At 42.4% G+C, this 22,560-nt stretch overlaps 1 protein-coding gene across 3 annotated transcripts in view; it reads right to left on the reverse strand.

The window, feature by feature from the left end:
* Positions 1-238: 238 nt before the first annotated feature.
* Positions 239-22,560, reverse strand: part of MAGED1 (MAGE family member D1) — a 73,435-nt gene continuing 51,113 nt past the window's right edge. For 2 of the 3 annotated variants that reach the window (XM_060292365.1, XM_030851471.3), the window contains 12 exons: positions 6,326-6,399; positions 4,886-5,614; positions 3,556-4,224; positions 3,360-3,423; positions 3,064-3,143; positions 2,744-2,835; positions 2,438-2,517; positions 2,304-2,346; positions 1,968-2,030; positions 1,280-1,394; positions 660-1,045; positions 239-450 (listed from right to left, as the gene is read on the reverse strand). In XM_060292365.1, coding sequence (XP_060148348.1) covers positions 668-1,045; positions 1,280-1,394; positions 1,968-2,030; positions 2,304-2,346; positions 2,438-2,517; positions 2,744-2,835; positions 3,064-3,143; positions 3,360-3,423; positions 3,556-4,224; positions 4,886-5,614; positions 6,326-6,370 — 2,358 coding nt within the window. In that variant the 5' untranslated portion in view covers positions 6,371-6,399 and the 3' untranslated portion in view covers positions 239-450; positions 660-667. Of the gene's footprint in view, positions 451-659; positions 1,046-1,279; positions 1,395-1,967; positions 2,031-2,303; positions 2,347-2,437; positions 2,518-2,743; positions 2,836-3,063; positions 3,144-3,359; positions 3,424-3,555; positions 4,225-4,885; positions 5,615-6,325; positions 6,400-6,929; positions 7,151-22,560 lie in introns of those variants that run through there. The other variant, XM_030851470.3, reaches the window with a different exon arrangement.

Genomic DNA, 22,560 nt, shown 5'->3' on the forward strand with positions numbered 1-22,560 from the left:
AATGTCACTTCAAAACACCTAGCAGCATATCTATCACATATGAGTCACTTCAGTGATATTTAATACCATACTTTTTTTTAGACCTCATTAACATTCGTGTTCATCAATCCCTCCTTTGTTTCCCTATCCGTTAGTCAGAAAGCTGATCCGCCCTTCAGGCTAGAACTGAGGCCCCATCTCTCCCATATAAACATGTTGATCTCTCCCTAAACACAGAAAAAACAGGGAGCACATCTAATTCACTTTGCAGTTTCAACGTTTATTTCTGATACCAAAACTTGACAGCACACAAGGGGGGGAAGAAAGCAATAGACAAGGAACAGCAAATAAATTTATCTTGCATGCCACTTTCAGTCAACAGGATGTGGCTCTCTAGATAGCTGTGTTTAGAAGGATTCTGAGGCTTCAGCCTCACTCAGGGGAAAGACTATTGCAACTGATTAGCAATATCTGTGAACATAAAAAAGAAAAAAAATGTAAAAGTCAATGCTATATACCAAATAGTAAGGAACATAAATAACAAATACTGCTTCCGCATACTTCCCTCTGCTACCCACCACGTGTTTCCTAGGACTCCCAGCTAGAGCACATAAATACATTCCCATGGATTCTATATCTCCCAATGACCCTAAGTGCCCAATCCAAAGTGATATACCTACCCAACATCTCACTCAACCCAGAAGAAACCGATGGCACCAAAGTTGGCAGCAAAGTTGGCACTGGCTGTACCACCAGGGCCAATAATGGGGCCGGCGAAGGTCTGAGGAAATCTGGAGCGAGCATTCTGGTGGTATCTGGCCCAGAAGGTAAATGGAATTCTGGACCAGGGATCTCCAAAATCTCCTTCCTCGTCCCAGGTCAGCAGCTCAAACTCAATGTCATCCCAGCTCCAGGGCCCAGATACGGCCTCATCTCCAATCCCCATGCGGGTTCTTGCCTCAGCCCGGGCCTCGGCCTCAGCTGCAGCAGCATCCAGAGCATCCAAGGCCTCATCTGCGGCCTCCATGAACTGCGCAGTCCAGTCACGAGGGTCTCTCTTCTGAACCTGAGATGAGGAATAGAAAATAAAACCCATAATAGTATTAGTTAATATTTATGAAGCACCTACTATATATTTAGCACCCTACTTTGTGCTATTGTTTATGTAGTAACAACAAATACCACCAATAATGTGGTACCTACCGTGTGTGATACCTAAAATCTCATTCCTGCTCTGGAATTTTCCCAGTCAGTCATAGTTCATCCCTTAACCTATTGAGTCTTGCAGTTCCTCTATTACCTCTGCAATGAATCGCAGCACTTTCATCTTGCTAGTCTCATGGTAGGAACGGAGGCCCCAGAGGAACTCATACTCAGGAGGATTGCTGTTGGGCACTCGTCTGTAGTCTAGGTACCTTAGAAAGAGGAGAAAGGCCTTTGTTTCTACCCAGGCAGAATGATAGTCCATCAATGCGTAATAATCTGAGATTCTGACATCCCAGATTTCAGGTAGCAACTCCCCCCAGTCTCATTCCTAAACACAGATTTACCCTCTAATAATCAGGCCTTTGAATTCCTGTGCCAGTGCTTCTACACAAAGCAGTCACCTAGGCCTGGAGGGTGGCTTGAGTAGGGTCATAGAAAGGACAACACTTAATTTCACCCCCTCTGTCACAGCTCTAGCTCCAAGTGCTTATAATCTTGTCATTGAATCACAGATAGGCCCATTGCAAAGCCTCAGCTAAGCTCAGCCTTTGGAATATCTACTGTGGGCGTGGTGGACAGGCTCCACTTGCAAGATCACTATACTGCAGGAAAATCCAACCACAAGGAGCATACTCAATAAATACTCCTGCGTACATATGTGTGTGTATATGCATAGGTATAGGTATAGTTAGTGTAAGAAATGAGCATGGAAAGGGTTTTCTGAGGCTGACCAGCACACAGAATTCATGAAGACCAGACAAAGCTGCTTAGGCATCACTTACTTTTGCTTTACAAACTCGTAAGTGAGAAGTTTCCTCAGATCTCCAAGGAGGGGATGTCTTACCCTGATAGTAACAACAACAAAAAAAAAGGGATCCATAATCACACACTATGACATTGCCCAAAGGAAAGAAAAGAGTTTTCCAGCACAGAGGTCAGAGACAAGAGAAGAGGCAGAGAGGTCAGGACTATTTCCCCATCCACCCAGGTCACATTCTTGGGCTCTGTACCTCCCCAAACCAATTCCCTTAGACCACCAGACTGATGCAATCCTGGGACCATCCTCTGTTGCCAAAGGATGATATACACAGGCAAGAGATGAGAGAGCCCAATCATACCCAGGACGCAGTCCCATCTTGCGTAGTGCCTCCCAGAGGACAGCTGCAATGGGAGGCAAGGGGAGACAAGGGATGGAAAATGAGCGTGGAAAACAGGCGGTAGCCAACCCCCAGCTGCTGGCCCAGCCACTCACCTTCACTGGCACGGTTGCCATTCATGAAGATGACACCCAAAATCACTAAGAGGAGACCCAGCTTGGGTGTGTCTTTGGTCCTAAAGAAGTACAAAAAGAATGTATTTTCAGCAGTCATTTGCATGAGACACCCCAGGCAGCTTACCCATCTAGCTTCCCCAGTATTCCTCAGCTAGGGGATAATTCTACCCCAGGTCTGCCCATGACCTGCTATGTGACCCTGAATCCTGGACCCTGGCCTACTCGAAACTCCAGGAAAAAAGCATCACTGAGAAAGGCAATGTTCCACCTCCTTTCCCATCTTACGTTCCCAGTATGCCAGCCAGGGACTCAGGGGTACTGATGAGAATATACAGGTGTTCTTCCTTGTCAATTTCCTTCAGCTGAATTCCAAATTTCTACAGGGACAAGAAAACAGACTATGAAATTACAAAATCTAGCATAAGCTACCCCCACTCAGTACTACCCACACTCAGCTACTCCTTCGCCTCCCTGTGAGATTTGCCCTAAACTCCCAGTAGGAATCCCATGAATCTTTTAAATCAAGACTTTCCCATGATATCTATCAAAAACAAAAACCAAAAAACGTTTCCCCATCATTCTGTTCCTCAGGGCTGCCTTCTCACCTTCTCCAGGACAAAGCATGCGCGTTCAATGATTTCTGGATACACATCAGTGTATTCACGGATGATATCCCTCAGCATTTCTGTAGGAGAGAGGAGGGAGCACCTGAGCTGAGCAGGGGCCACAGAGCTGCGACCTCTTTGCCAGCCCTGCCCAGGGGAGCACAGTCAGTGAAAAAGGAAGACTCAACCATGGAAGGACGGGATTGAAGAGGAGGGGACATATAAGCAAAGAGATGTCCACAGAGCACGGGGTGAGGGGAAGAGCAGAGCTCCAGGAGAGGGCACTGGATACCTACCTGAGCGCTTGATGGGCACCTTTGTGTAATCTTTAAGCATCAGGTACTTGACCAACTTATTCGCCTGGGAGGGAAAAAGGAAATCATAAAAGTTATAAGATATTTACAGAACACTTGGTTGAATTATAGATGGAAAGACAACAATGAAAAGAGCAAGGGGTGGGGGGAGAAGTGACTGGGGAGTTACAGTTCTTACTCTTTCCTGAAGAAGGGCCACATCTCGGGGCTGTGAGGCACCCAGGTTCTGTGAGGCACGCGAGTTGGGAGAGGGGCGCAGGTTTGGTGAGGGGCGCAGGTTCTGCCAGTCAGGTGGAACTGGCCAATCGGTGGGGATCCAGTCAGGTGGGAGCGGCCAGTCAGTGGGAAGCGGCCAATCGGGTGGCAGTGGCCAATCAGGGGGTAGTGGCCAGTCGGGAGGGCCTTGCCAATCTGGAGGACCCTGCCAGCCTGGTGGAGTCTGCCATCCAGGTGGAGTCTGCCATCCAGGTGGATTCTGCCAGGCCAATGGGTTCGGCCAGACAACTGGACCAGGCCAGACAATGGGGTTCGGCCAGATCACAGGGTTCTGCCAGATCACTGGGTTTGGCCAGATCACTGGGTTCTGCCAAGCAACTGGGTTTTGCCAGGCTGGTGGGGTCTGCCTAGCTGGGGGGCTCTGACGTGCTGGTGGGGTCTGCCTGGCTGGCTGGTTTTGCCAGCCTGATGGGTTCTGCCAAGCCAATGGGGTCTGCCAGAGCACATTGGGGGGTGCGCCAGGTGGGCTCTGAGTGGTAACTGGAACCGGTGCAGACCTCCAGGTCCCTGGAGCCAGTGGGGCCCGCCTCTGATCCCCACTGCTGCTCTCTTCCACATTCAAGTTATTAATCTGCATCATCAGAGAAAAGGAAGGTCAGGGTCACCAACTGTTTCTATGTCCTCACCATATCTATTCCAGGAAGGCCCCCTAAAACCCTCACCTGTAGTGACAGCCTGACCCACTAGCCAATGGTCACCCTGAGTCCTGGGCTTGTCTTTCACTGTCTTCCAGGCAGGAGTTTCATCTCTGAACCAGGCCAGGAGCAACCCAAGGGTGGGGCCTGAGGCTTCTCCTCTTCCCATGTCCACCACTGGCTCTGCTTGTACCACCCTGGACAAATCACTCAAGTCACTTCACCTCTCTGGGACTTAGTTTCCTTCTCATAAAACTGAAACTATGATCCCTAGCTGGTATGAGGTACCTTGAAGATTTAGTGAGTGAGATAACCTGTGTGAATGTGCCTAGACCAAGACCTAACACATGGTGGCTACTTTCAAAACGTAAAGTGAATTACATACAGGCTGTATATATTATGTGTCCATGTCTCATCTCCCCATTAGTCTGCGGACACTCAGAGAACAGGAATTAACACTTTCACCTTTATCATCCCCTACAACCTAGTCAAATACAGACAGTTACATATATTGTTTTGTTTTGTTTAGAACAAATGAACAACCTCAGAGAAGAAAAGAGAGCGCCCAAAGCAAAGTGGAACTAGCAGGGATCTCACCTTGCGGGTCCTCTTGCCCCGAATTATAGTCCTGGACTCCAGATTCTGAGCCTGGGAACCATCTGCTGATGTCTGTGCAGCTGCACCATCAGATTCACAGATACCTGGGCATGGGTCAGCCTCTATGTCAGCCTGGGAAGTGGCTATCTTGGCTTGGTTAACATTCTGGGTCTGGGTATCAGCTACTGGGGCCTTAGTGGTGTCATTCCAAGCCCTGAAGGCTGTTTTGGGCTGAGTGCTGACCATCTCACTGGCACTGAGAGACTGAGAGAAATTGTAGGTGGCATTTGGGCCCACCGTAGTAGTGGTATTCTGGGCCTTAAAGGCCATCTCCGACTTGTTGGCAGTTAACTCACTGGTGGTTGCTGCCTGGGAAAAATCATAGGCAGCATTTGGGCCCTTTGGGGGGGCATTCTGGGACTTAAAGGCTGCTGTAGGCGGTGTGTTGGGAGTCTCCTTGGCATTAAGAGCCTGAGAGAAATCATAGGCAGCATTTGGGCCTTTTGTGGTGGCATTCTGGGCCTTAAAAGCTGTCTTAGGCTTAGTGGCAGCTGCTAAAGCCTGCATATCAGCCATCTCACTGGCTGTTGGGGACTGTGAACTCTGAGGACTAGCATTCGGCGCGCTGGCAGCTGCTGTGGCCTGGTTGGTAGGCGGAGCCTCTGAGATCTGGATGGCCTCCATCAGGGTCTGCATAAGCAAGGTGCTGTCTTCCACGGAGGCCTCAGCCTGCAAATACAGGGGAAAAAAATTAAATCTCTGGGTCTGCGAAGTGGGGTTGGGAGGATAGGGGAGAGAACATGCAGGGAAGGTGCAGGCGAGCGGTTGGTGCAAAAAGAGGAAGGCTGAGGAAGAGATCTAGTGGCCTGTGTGGATTAAGGGATAACAAAACTTGTGGTAGGGGCTGAGTGGGGCAGGGGCTAAACAAGGGGTGGGGCCAAATGAGGAGAGGGGGCAAAGTGGATGGGGGGTGCTGATCTAGGAGTGAGGTTAGAACAGGGCAATGCAGAGTGAGGTAGGAGCTCAGGAGGAGGAGGCGGAGCAAGAGTGCCGCCTTGAGGAGTTGAGGAGAATAAGGGGGTCGCAGGGGGTGGGGAATGCTGGAGAAAGGGAGGGTGGAGGCGGGAGGTTGGGGGAGGGGGCGGCGGAGAGCTCTACAAGCCTCAGGACTACGGAAAAAAAAGGTTCCTTACCCAACCAGGATTCTCTGGGCAGATTGCCCTGACTACTAACAGGGTCTCCCCTTTCTCTGAGCAGGGACTGATGGCTGAAAAGGGACGACCCCCCCCACACCCCGCGCCCTTAAACCATGGGAATTTGAAAAACGACGGAATCTAGGCACCAAGAAGGCAAAATCGGATCCAGGCGTCTGGACAGCCAAAGGGGCCCGGGGGGAACTGTCGGCTAGGGAAATGGTGGGGAGGGGAGTGGAGATCTCACCTGGAAGCCGAGGAGGCCCGCACCACAGTCCATTTTCTGAGACATGGTTCTTGTCCCTCTGGCAAGAGCAGAGCCTGGGGGGTGTGGAGGAGGAGTTGGGCATTATACTACAGAGGGCAAATGCGAAGGAACATATTTGGGGAGATGGTGGTGTTTGAGGTTTGATTGTGGGGGCGGATGAGGTGCTGAATGTGAGGGGAACGGGCCAGATCGGAGTGCGAAAAGTGAATGGGTGTCCGGATGGAGGTTCTGAATCCCGAGAAGCTACGACGGGGAGAAGCTTCAAATCGGGGTTCAGATAAGAGTTCTGAATCCAGGCAGATTGCGTTGGGATTCGCATTTGGGAAATTGAATGGAGTTTTCCAATCAGGAGGAATCGTATAACAGTACAGATCGAGGTCGAGAAATCTGTAGAGATTCTGAACGATGGGAGGGGTTCAGAGAGCGAACAGGGATTCTGAATAAGGGAGGTTCAGGTGAGGGGTGTGTGAATCGGGGTTCGGGGAGTGGAAGAGGGATCAGAATCCGGGGTAAAGGGATCGGGATGAAAAATGGGGGGCCCGCACCAGGGGGCAAGATGCCCTGTCTGGGGGCTAATTCTCACCTTGCCTCAGGCCCCAACCCCAACCCCCTCGTTGCCTCCCTTCTTCACGACTCAGAGGATCGGGATTGCAGTGTTCTGCTCTCAGCAGCCGCACCCTCTCCTTGTCCAGGAGAAAATGCCAGCGCGGCAGCTAGGACGACCCCGCCTCTTCGCCTAATATACCACCCACCGCCTCACATGGTTGTACGCATGCGCAAGAACTGACCGACCAAATAAGAGTCCCGCCCGTTTCCCCAACAAAAGCTTCGCCCTGAAGGCTAAGCTGCGCATGTGCAGCGGGAAGCAGTCCCGCCCCTTTGCCAACACACCACCCCACCACCAACCAGGTGGACAGTTTACAGCGGTCCCTCCCCTTCCTCTATATCCCCTCCCCCAAACAGATGCGCTGTGCCTCTAGATCCCACCCCTTGCCCCACACACCGGCCCCCTACCTTTTCCGCAATGCGTCTCTGTTCTATCCCTCCCTCTCAAGGCCCCTCCTGTCAGGTGGGCATGCAACTCCACCCTCTAGTCTAGCAGCACTTAGGTCACTATTAAGGAGGTCTCTGTGTGGGGTCTCTAATTGCAACAAGTGCTTGGCTCCTGCTAAAAATAAGCTCATCCACTTAGGGGGCCTAGGAAAAGGAATGGCCAGAGAGGATACATTAATGGAGGTAGAAAAAGTCTGTGCCTGCCACGTGACTCTACATGATCTTCCCCCCCACCCAACAGCTTCCAGACTCATAAACATTAGCTTCTTTCCTGCCCTTTTGCAGCTCCAGCTATTTATTTTGTGTGTGGAGGCGGGGAGGAGGGGAGGGAAGGGCACAACGTGTACTTCACAGCACGATCTACGCTGGAGCTTGTTTTCCTCTCACAGCAGCCTTGGGAGGTGGATATCAGCATCTCCATTGTACAGATAAAGACGCTGAGCTACAGACATTACATGAACTAGACAAGGACACTGAGCCAGTAAACAGAAAATGCAAAATGTGGGCCTGGGTCTTCCAGACCCTAAAAACCCCTGTTGCACCATCGCTGGCCCGGGGACTGAGGCACCCTCCCTTCTTCAGTTTGAGCAACAGATCCGCCCCACCTCCCCTGCTCTGTCAGCACCCGTCCCAAGCAAGCAAGTGTTCTGTTCCCTGAGACCTAAGCTCACGCTCTGCATCCCGGAGGGCACAGGTGGAAGTCCCCCGCTCCCCCCTCCCCGCCTGCTCTACGTGGGTCCATCCCAGTGTGCAAATTGCTCCTTGGGGTCCACTCCCTGCTCCGTCAGGCCTCTTTGCTATGAGTGGCACAAACGCTGTCCCTGAGGCCTTTCTGGTGCCTGCTGGAGCAGCCAGGACAATAAGGCACCTGTATGTCTGAGCCATGGCAAGCCTTGATTAAGAGTAAACGTTTGCCCTGCTTCCTTCCAGGGCTGGGCCTCAATTCGTGGGATGGAGTGCTGAACCAGTGTGTCACTAGCTGCATGAGCCCACTCAGGCCACTGGAATTCTCTGAGCCTGGCTTCTCAACGGGAAGCACAAGTAGTACTTACTGGGGTCCTACCCAACAACAAACGTGCTGCACTTCCAGAATGACTGGAGAAGCTCAAAAAGGCAGAAAATGATATACAGATGTGAAATGACTCAAATTGAACTGATACTCTCCAAAAATCCAAGGTAGATCTTTGTACACTTCACATTTGTTCTTGCATCAGCTCCTGCCAGGAGCCAACATATGAAAGGAAGCTAATGCTGGGAAGAAGTGCAGCATTTGGTCCCCAAGGGCCAACATCAATTCTGCCTGGCTGGATGACTTTCCTCATCTGTTGCATAGCAACCTCCCCTGTCAAGCTGCCTGTTTTTCCTCAGCACTTCCTCTGTAAAGTGTCTGCAGTGGGACGTGATCAGACTCAGGAAAGGTCTGAAACACCATGTTATATGCTTTCTGCTCCCAAATCTGTATTTCCAGTTCTTGACTTGGCTTATGAGTTCTAGATCTATAATCCAACAGACTACCTCACTTCTGCAATTGTCTTGGTATTTTTACTATTAACAGGTCCCATATATCCTCCTCCTCAGCACATTGTGTTTCTCCTTTAGTCATGCCCTTCTCTCTCTTTTAGAGAGATGGATTTTTGTTTGTTTTATTCATTGCTGTATCCCTAGCACCTAAAATGATGCCTGGCATATTTTATATGCTCAAAAAATATTTAATGAATGAATGAATCCCACCATCCACCCTACTGCTTATGCAAGAAACCTGAGAGGCACTCTTTTTTCTTTCCTGTGATGAATTCACTTACTTTTACTCATTACACAAATAATGCATATTCATCATTAAAAATTCAAACATTACCTAAATATTTTAGAAATTAAGTAGCCATCACTCCAAATCTCACCACCTTGAGGTAACTGCTATTAAGATTTTGATGCTACCTTTTCATACACTTTATGCATATATATTCTTACATAAATGGGATTACATTATATATGCCATACTTTAAATTGCATTCTTTTACTTACTGCCTCCCACTTTCTTTCACCTCTATACCCTCATCTGAGACATGGTTTTTTTTTTTTGCGGTACGCAGGCCTCTCCCGTTGCTGAGCACAGGCTCTGGACACGCAGGCTCAGCCAGCCATGGCTCACAGGCCCAGCTGCTCGGCGGCATGTGGGATCTTCCCGGACCGGGGCACAAACCCGTGTACCCTGCATCGGCAGGTGGACTCTCAACCACTGTGCCACCAGGGAAGTCCTGAGACATGCATTTTTAACAGCCATTTTTATATCCTTTTATGTCCAAACATGTTCCATGTTTTTTGTTTTACAAAAATTAAGATCATATTATATACACTTTAATGCATCTGATTTATCTTAGTTAATGCTAATCTACCTCTGATTCATTCTTTTACATTCCTGCATAATATTCCATAATAGGGATGGACCACAATGTATTCAACCATTTCCTCACTGATGGTAATTCATTTTGGTTTCAGGTGTTTTGGCGGAGGGAGGGAGCACATACCAACAACATTGCAATAAAATACTTGTACATATATCCTTATATTTTAATGCTCAATATTTATTCCTATGACATCAGATGCCCAGGAGTAAGACTGATATACTCTACGTTTGGTGTCATAAGACTTTTCCAATTTTTTTTCCAATCTGATGTGTATTTTATTGGTATCTCCTTCTGTTTTTAATTTACATTTCTGATAAGTAGTGGACCACATATTCATATAAGAATGGACCTACTGGATTTCTTTTGGAAAGTACTTATGCAAGTCTTTTACCTATTTTTCTTGTGTTGTCTTTGTCTTAATTATTTTGCGGACTTCTTGGTACAGTCCTACAGATGCTTATTGAAATCCCTTAGAGCTAGATGTATTGCAAATGTTTTTTTTCACATTTTAGTAAGTGTGTATACTCTATACTATGTAACAGTTCCAACTGCAAGAATATATCTGCCAAAAAGGCCAGATATATTATTCACTTATGCACATTCCCTTAGCAGCTAAGAGAATGTGATCTAGGATTTACCAGTGTGGTGGGGTCCTGAAGACCACCATCGGGTTCAATGATTCACTAGAAGCACTCACAGAACTCAGGATAGGTGCTACATTCATGGCTATGGTTTATTACAATGAAAGGATATCGATTTAAATCCACAAAGCTAAAAGATGCATTAAGTCAAAGTCCAGGAGAGAACAGGGATGAGCTTCCAGTTGTCCTCTCTCAGTGGAGTTGTATGGCAGTGCTTCTCCCAGCAAGATGTGTGATAACCAGGGAAGCTCACCTGAGCCTTGGCGCCTGGGATTTTACTGGAGGTCAGTCACGTAGGCATGGAACACCTGGGTGGCTAACCTTAGTTTACTCAGTCTTCAGCCTGTGCAGAGGTCAAACTAATGCCGCAAGGCTCAAGGTCCCACTATAAATCATACTCTTAACATAAACCATCTGTTGGCCCAAAGCCCCGGGTGAACAAAGAGACTCTAATCAGGCACCATATGCCAAAGGCTTAGAGGTTATCTCCCAGGGGTTTGTCAAGAGCTGGACCTTTCTTTGGAATGTGCAGACATTTTTCGGAATGCATAGGGTTTGAACACCCCAGACCTGCCGAGTCAAGTCTTCTACTGCACAGTCATAATTCCAACCTAACACTTGATCTGAAAGGAGTGATTCAAAGATTCAATGATGGAATTCAATGCCATATCTGTGATGGTGGGAGCAGGAACCGCAAGAAAATCCAGTTTCTAGGCGCAGCATTGGTAGCAGGGCCAAGGGCAGCATCCAGTATACAGTATTATTCAGTGGTGACAGTAATAGTATCCAACCATGCCAATATTTATGGCATGATTTTTGAAATACAGCTGGGCCAGCTGCTCTTAGCAAATTATTTTATTAATTCTACCACTTTAACATACTTAAGAATATTTAAATTTTAAAAATTAATTATGGATACACTGAAAATTGCAAAGATAGTACAGAGAGGTCTTATGTACCCTTTAGCTGCTTCCCTCAGTGAGCACATCTATATACATATAATACAATATCAAAACCAGGAAATTGACATTGGTATCACATGTGTGTATAGTTCTATGTCACTTTATCACATGTGGAGGTTTCCACAGTAATCACCACAACAACCAAGATACAGAACTATTCTGTCACCACAAAGATTTCCCTGTACTACCCCTTTATAGTCACACTTAGCTCCATTCCCACCACTATCCCTAACCCTTGGAAGCCATTAATGTGTTCTCCATCTCTGTAATTTTAACATTCCAAGAAGATTATAAAATTGGAATCATACAGTATGTCACATTTTGAGTGACTTTTTTCACTCAGCATAATGCCTGTGAGATACATCCAAGTTGTGTGGTTTTCTCCTTTTTATTGCTGAGTACTATTCAATGGTATAGATGTGCCACAGTTGGTTTAACCATTCACCCACTGAAGTACATCTGTGTGGTTTCCAGTTTGGGCTATTAGAATAAAGCTGCTATAAACATTTTTGTACAGTTTTTTCTGTGAACATAAGTTCTCATTTCTCTGGGATAAATGCCCAAGAGGGCAATTGCTGGATTGTGTAATAAGAGCATGCTAGGTTTATAAGAAACTTGCCAAACTTTCCCAGAGTGATTGTATCATTTTACATTCCCACCAACAATATGTGAGTGGATCTATTTTCTCCAAATCCTTGGCAGCATGTGTTGCATATTTTTAGGAATTCTGATAAATGTGAAATAATAACTCATTGTGGTTATAATTTACATTTCCCTAATGGCTAATAATGTTGAACATTTTTAACATATGCCTATTTGCCATCAATATATCCTCTTTGGAGAAATGTTTCTTCATGTCTTTTGTCCATTTTTCAATTGATTGTTTTCTTTCTTTTTTTTAAAGTGTTGAACCTTGAGAATTTATATATTTTATGTACGAGTCTTTTGTCAGATATATGGTTCGCAAACTGGTTTCTCCCAGTTTGTAGCTTGTGTTTTCATCCTCTTAACAGAGTCACATGGCAAATTTTTTAGAAGTCCAATTTATTGATTTTTTTTCCTTTCAAAGACTGTGGTTTTTGTGTCATTTCTAAGAACTCTTCAACAAGCCATAAGGATCTGAAGATTTTATCCTATATTATATTCTAAAAGACTTATGGTTTTAACTTTTTTTTTTTTTTTTTTTTTCTTTTTTTGTGGTACACGGGCCTCTTACTGTTGTGGCCTCTCCCGTTGCGGAGAACAGGCTCCGGATGCGCAGGCTCAGTGGCCATGGATCACGGGCCCAGCTGCTCCGCGGCATGTGGGATCTTTCCGGAACAAGGCATGAACCCGTGTCCCCTGCATCTGCAGGCGGACTCTCAACCACTGTGCCACGAGGGAAGCCCAGGTTTTAACTTTTATATGGGAGTCTATCATCCATTTAGATTGAAATTTTGAATGAGATTTGAGGTCTAGGTCGAGTTTTATTTGGGGGTATGGGAGAGGCAGAGCTACAGAAATCCATCTGATCATTCCAGCACAATTTGTTTAAAAGATAATCCTTCCATTGAGTTATCTTTGCACCTTTGTAAAAAATCAGTTGGCCATACTTGCATGAGGCTATTTCTGAGTTCTCTATTCTGTTCCACTGGTCTGTGTGTCTACTCATCCATCAATACTGCAATAGTCCTGATTACTGTAGTTATACAATAGTCTTGAAGTTGGATAGAATTTTATTCTTCTTTTTCAGAATTATTTTATCTATTATTCTAGTTCTTCTGTTTTTCTACACATTTTGGAATAATTTATATCTACAAAGCATCTTACTGTAATTTTGATAGCAACTGCATTCAACCTGTATATCAATTTAGGGAGAATTAACATCTTTCCTATGTTGATTGTTCTAATTCATGAATACAGTATGTCTCTCCTTTTATTTTGATCTTCTTTGAGTTCTTCATCAGAGTTTTGTGTATTCTGCTGTTGTTGGGTGGAGTGTTCTATAAATATCAGTTAGATCCTGTTGGCTGATGATGTTGAGTCTATCTGTTTATACTTTTCTCCAAATTTGGGAAGTTTTCAGCCACTTTTTCAGCCCTTCCTCCTTCTCTCCTTCTGTGACTATGATGACACCTATGTTAGATCTTTTGCAATAGTCCAACAAATACCTGAAGGCTCTATTTATTTTTGTTTTTCAGTCTATTTTTCTCTGTCAGATATAATTTCTATCATTTCACCTTCAAGTTCACTAATTCATTCTTCTGTCTTCTTATTCTGCTGTTGAGTTCATCTATTGATTAAGTTCATTTATTGGATTTTTCAGTTCCTAAATTTTTAAAATTCTTCTTTATATCTTCTATTCTTTTGAAGATTTTCTATTTCTTTGCTGAGACTTTCTATTCTTTCATGTGTCCTATGAACAATTGCTCATTGAAACGTTTTTATCAAGGCTGTTTAAAAACCCTTGTAGATGACTCTAATATCTGTCATCTTGGTGTTGGTGTGTGTTGACTGTCTTTTCTCATTCCAGTTGTGATTATCATAGTTCTTGATATGACAATTGATTTTCAATTGCATCCAGGATATTTTGCATCTTATAAGGATCTGAATCTTACTTAAATCTTCTGGTTTACCACATGTGGGTGGAAGTCCACATTCCTACTCAGCCTCCACTGACACCTGGGAGAGAGGGGCTTCTTGTTACTGAGGGCTAAGTGAGAGTTCCAGCTCCATATTAAGCTTTTACTGATACCACCCTGATTGGGAGAGACCAGGTGCCTAATTACATAGCCAAGGAACTCACCACATCATTGCTTGGGATCCAAGTTCCCTAGAGAGCATGCCATCTTATCTCCTACTTTCAGGGTCATCACACGTTTGGTTTATATATAATGCTCAGTGACAAATAGGGAAGAGTACATCTATACCATTTACCTCTTCCTGCTGGAAGCAGAAGCCCCCAATTCTAGTTGGGGGCTTTTAAAAAAGTTATAACTATTGAGATTTCTAATGTAAAATCATACTATAAGAAAAAATAATTTGATCACTTAATTAACAATATATATTGCAGTCATTTTGATGTCTCATATGAGTTGCTGAAATAACAAAAACAATATTGGGCAATAATCTGAAAAAGTAACATCCCTTTCTTTTTCTTGAAATGATTTTACCATTTAGAATGTGTTTGTTGCTTTTTTATAAGTAGCTTTCAAACAACATATTTAGTAGTTTATTTCTCTTCCTATTTTACTTACAGTTACTCATGTTTCTTTCTGCCTTGTTCCCAAATCTAATCCATCACCTATTCTTGTTGATTCTACCATTTTAAGTACACCTCGATTCCATTCTATTCTCTCACTTTTCATCATCCTATTGCTAGAAGGATGCATGAAGAGAGGGAGAAATGGAGAGAGAAAAGTTGAAAAGAGAGGGGATGAAGAGAAAGAGAAGGGAGGAAGGAAAGAAGAAAAAGAAAGAATGAGTGACAATAGCAGTTGCAAGTAAATGGAATTATTAAGATAAGGAGAAATAAGAGAATGGAGAAGGAATGGATACTAAGTTGAAATAGACAAAGCAGGAGGAAAGAGAATGAGGAAGTAGAATGCATAAGGGAGAAGAGATGTAGGATGGAAAAGTGTGAAAGGGAGGTGGAAGGAGATAGAGAGATTAAGGGGTAAATGAAAAAGAAAGGAAAATAAACAAGGGGAAGGAAGAGAAAGAGGAAGGAGGGTGTAGAGAAAATAACTAGGGAGGAAAGAGGAGTGTCTGAAGTAAGAGGGGCAGGGTGGAGGAGGAAGAGGAAGGGGGATGGGGGAGAGGGAGAAGGAGGAATGATGTGGAATCACACCTCACTATTGGCAGATTTCAGTCTGCAGAGAGAAGAATGCTTAATGTTAGAACTTCTTTTTTCTCCTCAAATACCTAGTTCCCTTTATATTTGGTACCCATCAAAGTGCCAGAGGTAATTTCTCACAGGACGTCACTCTTGCCTAGAGGTAAGACCACTGTGGTTTTCAACCAGTAAGCACCACGTGCCCCACATTTTGAATAGATAAATTTGTGTGTGATACTCAGCATTTATCACATACTTTCTGCTGCTCGTTATTCATCAGGTATGGATGTTATCTGACAAATTTAGGTATGCAGGAAATGTAAGTTTTCTTTTTCTCTGCAATTCAACTTGAATTCTGTCAAGTTCCCAATCTACTGAGTGGTTGAAACTCAACTCCAGCAGTGTGAAGTTCTCCTCACCCCATTCTTTGGGATTGTAAGTTATGGTATCTTAGTGTCAAAACATCAGGATGAGTGATATATGTTGAGTATCACATGTCCATGCCAGCATGACATGATGTCATATCTGGTTTACCAATGTTTGTCCAAGCAGCTAGCTGTTGAGTTGAGCCTAATTCTTTACCACAAAGCCCCTTTTGGGGTCTGACTCTCTCTGAGGGTGTCATATCCCACTCATATACATGGGAAATATTCTGCTACTCCTATCATATGTTCATCTCTGTGAGGCTGTCTTTGATTAACATATTCTTCTTATACTCCCATGATATCCTGAGCTGAGAGAAACTATGTGAGGAAGCCCAAAGCTCAGAAAGCATATAGATACCACACAACCATTTTTAGTTTGTAGTCTTGTCCTTGTCCTCTTCCTGGCCTTACCCAAGAAGTGAGGCACAAGGCCACATTGCTAGAGGATCTTACAAACCTATCTTGGGTTTCTTCCCATCCCTGTAACACAGGGTCTAGGTTTCTCCTTTTTTCAGTAACCCACAATATCTACTGACTTCTTACTTCTTCTTTGCTTTTCTTCCCAAAATGAATATGAGGCTAGAGATACAGTCTTGAAAAGAAGTGCTAACAAGAACAAAAAGCTAAACAAACTAAAAGTCAATGAGTTTTCTTAGACTTCAAGGAGAAACAAGGTTTCAGAGCAAACCACCATCCTGAAATATTGAGGGACAGGCAAATCAAGAGTCACAGACAAGATCTGCTTACCTAAGGCAGAAGCCACTAGAGCCATAACCTTGTAGGAACTCTTAAATGAAAATTTTGACAAACTGCTAGAGGCTGAATATGGACTAGAATGAGAGTGAGAAACTCCTGGGAGTGGTAGTCTTGTTGAGAAAGCACACTTTCATGGGCTTTATTTCCAGGAATCTCACCAGGTTCTCACAGTAAAGATACGAGAAAGACACCTTGGCAGCCCCAGCAGGAGGAGGGTAAGAGTCTTTGTGATTATCCTTGTGAAATATGCCCAGAGCCTTATCCATAACAACGCCCTACTTTCCAGGAGGAAGGACTACCAGAGCCCTGTCCCAGAGCCATGAAGGTAGGACATTATTTTTCTCACTCCAGCCCCCCTCTAGCTTTCTTGTCTCACCTAAGGTGTGTGTGTGGCAGAGGGAGAGTTGTGTGGGTGGAGATGTGGGGACTATACAAGAAGAAGTACTTGTAAGGGTCACAGGCCCACTAAAACACTGAAATTTAATTGGAATATTACAAAACACTCCCTTTCCCCCACACCATACCACCATACCAACAGGGCTCCACTATATTATAGTGGATTATAGCGGAATGAGCTGCAAGACGGAGACTTTCTAAGGAAGCCCAAAGTCAAGAGAGGAGAGGACGCTAGAGGAATATGAAGCCTCTGCCACCTGTTGCTAAAGTAAATTTTAAACAAAGCCCAACTCCTAGCAAGATTAACATAAATCTTCACAATAGAGGCTTCTCTTTCTCTCAGTTCCTATGACCTGTCCAGCTTTCAACAAAAAATTACAAGGCACACCAAAAGGCAGGAAGAAAAAGTCTGAAGAGACAAAGCAAGCATCAGACTCAAATGTGACAGAGCTATTGGAATTATTAGGGAATTTAACATACTACAATTAATATGTTAAAGGCTCTAATGAAGAAAGCAAACAACATGCAAGAACAGATGGGTAATGTAAGCAGAGAGATGGAAATCCTAAGAAAGAATCAAAAGGAAATGCTAGAAATAAAAAAATCTCATGACAGAAATAAAGACTGCATTTGATGGGCTCATTAGTAGACTGGACACAGCTGAGGAAAGAGTTTATGAACTTGAAGACAGGGCAGGAGATACTTGCCAAACTGATATAAATAGAAAGAAGAATGAAAAAAACAGAACAGAACATTCCAGAATTGTGAGACAATTTCAAAGGATACAACTATGTCATAACTGGAACACTAGAAGGAGAAAAGAGAGAGAATGGAACAGAAGAATATTGCAAATAATAATGGCTAAGACTTTTCCAAAATTAATGAAGACAACAAATCACAGGTCCAAGAAACTCAGAGAACACCAAGCAGGTAAATACTAAAAAATTTACACTGAGGAACATCATATTCGAACTGCAGAAAACCAAAAACAAAGAAAAATATTGGAAGAAGACAGAGGGAAAAAAATTCTAAGTATACTTATATCAGAACAAGGACAAGAATTACAGAAGACTTCACCAGAAACCAAGCATGCAAGAAGAAAGTGGAGTGAAATATTTAAAATGTTAAAAGAATAAAATCCAGTGACCTAGATTTCTATGTCTAGCAAAAGTATCATTTAAAAGTGAAGGAGATATAAAGACTTTCTCAGACAAGCAAAGACTGAAGGAATTCATCACCAGTAGATCTGCCCTGCAAGAAGTGTCAAAAGATTTTTCAGGCACAAGGAAAATGATATAGGGCAGAAGTGCAGAACTACATAAAGACAGGAAAAGCATCAGAGAGGGAATAAATGAAGCTTTCCTTCAAAGAGGAAATCAAAACTACAATTATAGACATTCTGGGATGCTTTAATCAAAGGAAATTTATGCAATACATTTTTCCATTATTAAACAACTACATGCAATTCACAATAGAAATATTTCAACCATAAACATATAGCAAGGATAAAATAAAAGGATGAATTAAGTTATGGCACACAATTAATAAACAAAAGAAGATGTATTAATATTAGACATAGTACTTTAAGGCAAAACATTCTAGATTAAAAGTTCACTGCATAATGTAAACAGAATAATATACAAATCATAATAGATGTGCAAGAAGGAATAATAAAACCAAAATCATATCATGCTATTATAACACCCCTAAGTGAATGATAGACTAATCATTCAAAATATGATTCTTAAAACTCTTACAAAGATACTGTTCATTGAGGCCCAAACATAAAATATTATGGTGCCTCAAAATGAGCATTATGGAATTCTTAAATCCTTCTTCCATGTTTTCTGGAATGGAGGTAACTTGATTTCATCTGTTTCATTTACATATGTGTAAGAATGAAGAAAGAAATTTTAAAGTACTGTATGCTTAAGAGGTGCTATGTATTGTGGTAAGTGCTGGGGAAATAATGATGAGCAAAAACACACATATTACCTGCTTTCAAGGACTAATGGATCTCAGTCTAATGTAAACAAACTGAGCCCAGTCACGCTCACACAATTTTAAGAAACCTTACTGAGCGGTTCATGCCAATTTGTATCACGGGATCAGCCAAACTGACATCTCGAGGTTACATCAAATGATTTTTTTATAAACTTAAATAGGTTACACCTTCCTTCATACTCCACATTTCCCTTCCAGTTAATTCCTCCCTCCCACCACCTAGCAATTAATATTCCATTAATAAGCAGAAGGTTACCAGAAGAGACAAGAGGAAGAAGCCTGCAAGTAGAACTTCCACACAGTTTGAGGATGTTTGATATTTTATCAGATGATCTTGCCATAAGGGCTCTTGGTATCTTGTGACACACAGGCCCTCTATCATTTGCATTGGAAAATCCAGAGGTATATCTGAATGTTCTCATATACCTGGGATATGATTTAGCTCCATATGTGTCTTTTAATGTTCAGCATCAATATAAAACTTCTAAACCCCCTAATTTGAGAATCACAAAGCTTTAACGACAACTATAACAGGGAGCTGGGCTTAGACAAGTCATCACATACTTCAGCTTTATGGCATTTCCTGATTCCTTTAATGAAACAAGGATAATCTGAAAAGCACTGGGATACCATACCAACTCCAACATTGTACACACACACGCACATGCACAATGGTAAATGATGTATTCCACCTGAGACTGTTTTTTAGTACATGATGTTACATCACAATTATTTTGACATAACATTTTCCATGACATTAAAAAGCCTTTGCAAACTTCCTTTATAATAACTATGCAATATCCAATGATATGAATTTACCTATGACTAATTAACAAAAGTATTATTTCTATTTATTTTTGTTCATTAAATTATCATTGTGGTGATTTTTTTCCCCACAAACTTCGGTGCATATTTCAAATTATTTTCTCATGGTATATTATTAGAAATGGAATTACTAGGTCAAAGGTGTATGAACTATTTTAAGGTTGCTATTCAATAATACCAAAACGCTTTCCAGAAAGATTTTGATCAATACTAGTAATGTAGAAGAGGTCACATGTACCTCTGATAGTGTTGAGTGTTTGCTTGAAAAATATTTTCCAGTTTGATAGACAAAATGATATTTAATTGATTTAAATTGCATTTCTTTCATGATTAATGAAGTGGAACACACTTTCAATGTTTATTAGACATTTGTACTTCTGCTGTGAGAGTTCTTTAAATATTAAGATTATTAACCTTATATCTAGCTCATTTGCTGCAATTTATTTTTTAGTTTGTGGCTTGCCTCTTAATTTTGTTCATGAATTCTTGATCTAGGAAAAAATGTAAACCATTACTTTCTTTTCCATTGTCATTTCCTCTATATTTTTAATGCTACAGATGTCCTTCCCAATCCAAAAGCCAAATAAATATTCATTTTTCTGGAGATTAATTTGGAAATGTGTATTTAGGGCCTAAAAATACTTTCTCAGTAACTTACCTTTCAAGACTATGCTCTAAGTGGGAAATGATAAAAATCTGAATTATTCTGATGATTTTCATGACAGAAGCATGAAGTATAAAGTAAGAAAACACAATACAAATTCAGCAGGATATTCACTGGGACTTTTACAGTTGCCTCAGAATTTTGGTTAAAGCCACATAGCTAAAAAAAAAAAAAAAAAAAAAGATGCCAAGTATCCCCATATTCTAAAGAGAGCCACCAAGGAGTTCTGAACACAATCCAATAGGGCTTAGGCAGGGGTGGCAGACTACTCATACTACTGATACTTATTCCATTCCTTCTCAGCCCAAATGTACTTAGAGACTAGAAAGAATTAGAGAACAATTTACAGTGTTGTGGGTCCTTGGCTTGGGAAAGAGTGTCTTTCTCTCCCTTGAGGAAGGGAAGGGCATGCGACTCCCTTGCCAAAGCCATGTGAAGAGGGATCCAAAGAACCACTTATAGAGATTGGGGGAATCTGCATGAGATAAGAAGAAAGGGGAGTATTTTATCACATTTTGGATAGTCAACAGTTTCCTTCCAGATTGGAATTTCTGATGATTACTAAGGTTTGACTTGCTCCTAAAGACCTCTCTACATTAAGTGCATTCCTATGGCTTCTCTTCACCATGTATTCAACTACACTTAATAACTTTTTTATATTGAATTATAGTTGTTTTACAATATTATATTAGTTTAAGGTATACAACATAGTGGTTCAATATTTTTATAGATTATATTCATTTAAAGTTATTATAAAATAATGGCTATATTTCCCTGTGCTGTAGAATATATCCTTGTGATTTATTTATTTTATAAATGGTAGTTCATACTTCTTAATCCCCTACCCCTCCCTCCTTCCCTCTCCCCACTAGTAACCACTAGCTTGTTCCCTGTATCTGGGAGTCTGTTTCTGTTTTGTTATATTCATTTGTTTGTTTTATTTTTTAGATTCCACATATAAGTGATAACATACAGTATTTGTCTTTCTCTGTCTGACATTTCAATAAGCATAATACCTTCTAGGTCCATTCATGTTGTTGCAAATGGCAGACTTTCATTTGTTTTTATGGTTAATATTCCACTGTATTTATATACCACATCTTTTTTATGCATTCATCTGTTGATGGACACTTAGGTTGCTTCCTTATCTTGACTATTGTAAATAATGCTGCTATGAAAACTGGGGTGCATATATCTTTTTGAATTAGTGTTTTTTGGTTTTTTTCGAATATATACCCAGGAGTAGAATTGCTGGATCACATGGTAGTTCTATTTTTAGTTTTTTGAGGAGCCTCCATACTGTTTTCCATAGTGGCTGAACCAATTCACATTCCCACCAACAGTGTAGAGGGTTCCTTCTCCTCCACATCCTTGCCAACATTTGTTATTTGTGTTCTTTCTGATGATAGCCATTCTGTCAGGTGTAAGGTGATACCTCACTTTGGTTTTGACTTGCATTTCTCTGATGATTAGCGATGTTGAGTAACTTGAACTCTGGTTGAAAGATCATCCATGATCACTACATACATGGGCTTATCTCTGCTGATGAATTTTCTGATGTTAACGAGATCTGGAGCCTGGTTAAAGGCTCTTCAATACTCTTTGCACATGTTTTCTCACCATCATGACCTTCTTGGTGACTTATAATCTCTGAAGTTGGACTGAAGCTATGATCATGTGACCCACATCATGGGCTGTCTGTCCTATGTATAGATTCATCCTAATGTAGGACAGTGTCTAAGATTAGAGCACAGTTATTCTAATTCTTACTATAGTCTTGGAAGCTCCCTGGCTGGGAGCCAATTCTGTGAGTATCTATCCTAAGGCTTAAACATCTATCCTTTGAAGGGAGGTTAATCTGTCTCTTTAACCTGTCTTTACACTCAGAAGTTTCTTAAACTCAGAGTTATGAAGAGTTATCCTTGGAATATGTGGTCACATTACCCGTGATCCAAAATCTTCCTCAAATCCTTGATTTTGAATAAATTTCTTGTTCTTTTTCAGGCTCTTTCTCCTCATCTGATAACACAGATTTTTAAAGTACAGCTATCACTTATATCTGATACTTGGCAGTAGTGAGGAAACCAACCAGCTCAAAGGAGAGGAGAGGAAGAGTAAAGAAGAAGAGAAAAAGGAAATGGAAACGAAAATGGAAAGAAAAGAAAGGAAATTATTCTTAAACAAGTCTCCACCACATAGCTTCCTAAGAGGCAAGCTAGAGACTCAATTGACCCTCCAACCTGACAAAAATACTAAAAAAATGGAGGAC

Source organism: Globicephala melas, chromosome X (genome assembly GCF_963455315.2).
Source record: "Globicephala melas chromosome X, mGloMel1.2, whole genome shotgun sequence".
Classification (NCBI taxonomy): domain Eukaryota; kingdom Metazoa; phylum Chordata; class Mammalia; order Artiodactyla; family Delphinidae; genus Globicephala; species Globicephala melas.